Source organism: Homalodisca vitripennis, chromosome 1 (genome assembly GCF_021130785.1).
Source record: "Homalodisca vitripennis isolate AUS2020 chromosome 1, UT_GWSS_2.1, whole genome shotgun sequence".
Taxonomy (NCBI): Eukaryota; Metazoa; Arthropoda; class Insecta; order Hemiptera; family Cicadellidae; genus Homalodisca; species Homalodisca vitripennis.
In genome coordinates this window covers 232,869,893-232,874,783 of record NC_060207.1, presented here as the reverse complement: position 1 = coordinate 232,874,783, position 4,891 = coordinate 232,869,893, and the positions used below count along the sequence as shown (strand labels likewise).

At 32.2% G+C, this 4,891-nt stretch overlaps 1 protein-coding gene across 1 annotated transcript; it reads right to left on the bottom strand.

Annotated features, from left to right (window-relative positions):
• Positions 1–1,460: 1,460 nt before the first annotated feature.
• Positions 1,461–3,733, bottom strand: LOC124355149 (deoxyuridine 5'-triphosphate nucleotidohydrolase-like). The gene is made up of 2 exons (XM_046806137.1): positions 2,856–3,733; positions 1,461–1,900 (listed from the first exon to the last, which is right to left on the bottom strand). The coding sequence occupies exons 1-2, from the start codon at positions 3,031–3,033 to the stop codon at positions 1,461–1,463; spliced, it is 618 nt and encodes a 205-aa protein (XP_046662093.1). The 5' UTR covers positions 3,034–3,733.
• Positions 3,734–4,891: the final 1,158 nt, after the last annotated feature.

Sequence of the window (4,891 nt, the reverse complement as noted above, 5' to 3'; positions counted from 1 at the left end):
ATTTTGAAGCTGCATCAGGACCTCTATAAAGATACGGTTTCATTTGGCAATTGAGATGTCATATGTTCCGGAAAGTCTTTATCAATAACTAAATACACACAAAAACTCATTGGTTCATGTATTTCATTAATGGTTGTGTACTTTGATTGCTGTTCATCAACTTTTTTCAAAATACATTCAAAATCGCAGTAAGCAACAACTGGAACCTTAAACTTAAAATGAAAATTTGTAAATTTTAAAATTGATGGATTATCCGGCATTTGTGCTTTTAAAGGCTTATTGATTTTACAGTTTAATTTGTGAGCATTTAATTTTACTTGTTTATCAATTCCTGAATAATGAGCAAAACATCTTTTACAAAATATAATTTTTTTCGTATTGAGTGAAATTTGTGTTCTAATTAATCTTGAAAAATCATTAATATAACAATAGTGGTTAATACCTTGATCGTTGGACAATAACAATAAATCAAAATGATTTTCAGCTTCTTCTTCACATACTCTGAGTGGATAAATTTCGAATGTTTTATTTATACCATAAACATTTTACACTTATTCCCAAAATTATTTTTTTCGAAATTTTTTTAATTTGTTTTAAAGTGCATGGATAAACTAAATCATTAAAATTGAAGTTATTAATTATAGATGTATATCTTTCATCTACACGTTCTCTATGCTCGCCTTCTACATAACGAGCTAGAATTGACCATTGAAAACATTTATCATCATCTAGATTTTGCGGATTAATAATAGCTTTTTTATTTTGAATACACTTTGGAAGAGTAATGTATGAAGAGCCGGCTAATGGTCTATACTTACTACATCGTACAAGAATTCCATCTACAGAATGTAATGTCCAACCGCTACCTTTTCCTAAATAATCATTTTCTTCACTACAAAGTTTTGTAAACATATTTCTCAAGATATTATTTAAAGAATTTTCACGAAACACTGTAAAATTAGAGGTTTTAAAAGCCACTTCTTGAGTCTCCTTTGTAAAAGGTTTCATATAAGTACATTCAACAACAATGTTAAATTTTAATGCTTCATATTCATTTAGTAAAATTTAATATCAACTGTTTTATTTCTTCTTTAGAAACTTGTAAAATTAAACAAATATCTTTTAAATTTTTGTCTTGATTTTTCAAATAGTACGTTTTTAAAATACCTTTAAAACGCATTTTCAATTTCTATACATTTATAATTTGGACATACTAATTTTAATCTGTGTTTTTTTCGTTTTAAATTGGGAACTTCTAATAATTTATTTTCATCAGAAGATAATGATGATGATGATGTAGATGGTGATAGAGAATAATTATTTTCCTGTTCTAATTCCATGAGCTCTTCTTCTTCATTATTATCAATGTTCATTGGTTCAGAAACAAAAGTATGTTTTCTTTTTTTTAAAATGGTAGAAAAGATTCCATTATTTATGATCTGAAAAAAAAATAAAAATAATTATTTTAATCCCGTTGATCCAAAACCATTTTCATCTCTACTAGTTTTTTCTAACACACTGTTTTTAGTAACCTCCTCAATATCAGGCCAAACTATTCGCTCGCAAATTAATTGAGCTATTCTATCACCAATTTCTACACTGAAATTATCGTTTGATAAATTGAACAGCACTATTCCTACGTTTCCTCTATAATCTGGATCAATAACTCCAGCACCTACATGTATACCGTTTTTTAAAGATAGACCTGATCTCGGCGCTATTCGACCATAACACTCGTCTGGTAATACTATCGCAATATTTGTTTTTACTAATTTACGATCCCATTTTTTTATAACTACATTTTCTCCACTTCTTAAATCAAAGCCCGCAGCTAATGGTGAACAACGTTCGGGTGGAAATCCATTTTCCGACAGTCGAATAAATTTTAGAGTGTTACTAGCTGAAAAAATAATAACTAATTAATTAATATAGAAAATTATTGTAAAATCAATAAGACATAGTAAGCCTAAAAATATTTAACAAACTCTACTTAACATTTAGTACGATTTGTCTTTTTTATCAAATGTAACTGTTTCTTGTTTTACACTGTCCATTTTTAATATGTTTTGACCAACAGACGTTAACACATTGTTAATTACTTCAAACTTTTTTTTGTCTTCTGGATTTTTTTTAACGTCTAATAAAAAATAGCCTTTTTTTCGATACTTTTTGCCAATATTGTTTTTCACTTTTACATTTTTTCAAATCTTTAACATCGGTGATTTCAATTTTAATTAAATGAGTACCAGTCTCGCCAGGTGTTGATATTTTTCTTTTTTGATCGCCAGACTGGTACTGTAAATGTTGTGATATGAATAAGGATTTATTATTTTTATGGTTAAATAATTTAGCAAATTTGTCAACCTCATCATCGTCATCATCAAAGTTTAGTTGATCTGAATCAGACGAATAATCACTTTTTGGTCTTTTAACTCCTTTTCTCAATTTTTTACTCTCTTTTTGTTCAGTATTACCTTCTAATTCTATTAATCTACTTCTTCCGATATCCTGAATCTTTTGTACAATATTTAGTGGAAACGAAACATTAGTAACATTTTTTAATACATCATCAAAAATACTTAATAACATGTCATACGTGTGCTCTTCTAATAAATAATAAACCTGTTTATCTGCAGATAAGTCATTATTTTCTACTAGGTAATATTTAGTCAAAGAATCACATAAGTTTTGGAAAATAAATAGCAGTTGTACTGCTATAGGGTTCATGCAAATGTCTTTTGATTTTTTCAGTTGACTAACCAATTGTTCCCAACTATCCAAACTTCGAAACCCAATCATCCATAAATTTTCTATAATCTGTGTCAATGTTAAGAAACTCATCATTGCTGACGTACCGAAAGATGAAGAAGTAGACGGTTGTTGTGTCAGCTGCTGTTGCTGTTGCTGTTGCTGTTTCTGTTGCTGTTGCTGTTGCTGTTTAAGTGGTGGAGGTGGAGGAGTACTTAGAAGCTTACGTAGTATTGAAGAATGCTCTTCGGATTGTGTCAAGTCAACGACTGTTTCAGAATCCATTTCTAAAACACAAAATTAAAATCGTTAATAATCAATACAAAAGAAATTTAATATTTTTTAAATTACAAAATTTAAAATGCACTGTTTTCATCTATTTAATAAAACCAAATTAATACTAGTTTAACACAATTTGTAAATAATTTACCAATAGTTAGTTTTGGAAAAACAACATATTTTTCAAAAAACGTAGAAAATAATGGAACGTAATTGTATGAAATACATACCTGTATATTAGAAGTGTCTTGGAAAGCATGAACAGAACACTGATGGGTAAAACTTCCTCCTCAGCTTATAAAGAAACCTCAAGGCTGTATCACACGTTGCATAACTACACTTGTTTACTTTACACGCACTTCGTTGAATCCATTACCATAGTGAATAAATACTTATTATTATACTGTTGCAACAAAATTGCACTGCGCGTGGCTTAATCACTCTGGTCATCCGCTTTATTAATATTAATGAATCAAAAACTCCAGAAGGAAAACTACTTCCTGCGCATGTCTTGTGCCAACATACAATATCAGTAATACCACAAACTATTACAATGATCTCATATTTACGTCATAAATATTACATCATAAGTAAACTACGTATAGCCAGGTGTTGTCACAGTTGTATGACGACTCAAGTGTTATGACGAAACGTTCTTACAACTGAAGGTCAAGGCTATTAAGTGACCTTGAAGTCCAAGGTCAAGGTCATCGAATGACCTTGAAGGTCATTGACCTCTGGAGGTGGAGGGGGGCGAGGGGTCATTGACCTCTGTGGGCGAGGGGGTGGAGGGGGGCGAGGGGTCATTGACCTCTGTGGGCGAGGGGGTGGAGGGGGGCGAGGGGTCATTGACCTCTGTGGGCGAGGGGGTGGAGGGGGCGAGGGGTCATTGACCTCTGTGGGCGAGGGGGTGGAGGGGGGCGAGGGGTCATTGACCTCTGTGGGCGAGGGGGTGGAGGGGGGCGAGGGGGGCGAGGGGTCATTGACCTTTGTGTTGATGTTGTGTGACCTTGGCCGTGTAACGGTTGTCCTAGAACATACAATTTCTCTCTACTCCCGTGCGGCGGACCCACAGTTATCTGCTTTATCCCGTGCGCATCCCGTGCGGCGGACCCACTGGACGGGCATCGTAACGTTACCGGGCGTTACACTTTTTCATGAGTGACTCCGAGCCGCAACCTAATTTAAGACGTTGTCACGTCAAAAAGTTAATTTTAAATGCGACAATAGCTGATGGGCCTTGTGTTCATTTACCTTTGTATTTACAATACAGAATGTTATAGATAATTCTGAGCAAACGTAAACAAACTAAACTATTGGTCTGGAACAGTTCTCTTTGTGTATGTTTATGGACATTAAACAATTAAAGTTGTTAAAGTTGACCTGTAACGTTGTCAGTGTTTAATAATTTTGAACCACGCGCGGAGTTAGAATTTAACTGTGTTTAGCAAGAATTTCAAATTCCAATTTTAGTAAATGTTTTATTCAACTTTACCATTTACAATAACAAATTTTAATTAATTTCAAATTATGTACAATGTTTTAGTAAACAAAATATATTTCTATAGTTAAAATTTGTGCAATTCTTATTTTCATTCAATTCCTTGTTCCTATTGTGCAATTTAATAATATTCATATCAATAAATATTCTACCGAGAAAAAGGACGTTGTCACGTAAAATCTTCGCCCGTAAAAACCGACTTTACAGGCAACCATAATTTTTTCTTCTAAAATGTTTTATTTTTCTGTTTGTATTTTAATATTATGTGTATTAAACATAACTATATCCTTTTTGGTCCAAATTATATTTTTTTACTCATACTAAAGTTCCTGTTAATATGTTAATACGTAATATATAGTTTAC

Coding starts and splice junctions, on each gene's coding strand:
- LOC124355149 (XM_046806137.1), bottom strand. CDS start 3,033: ATGGATTCTGAAACAGTCGTTGACTTGACACAATCCGAAGAGCATTCT. Junction 1,901..2,855: donor GTCTACTTCTTCATCTTTCG/GTACGTCAGCAA, acceptor TTATTTTTTCAG/CTAGTAACACTCTAAAATTT.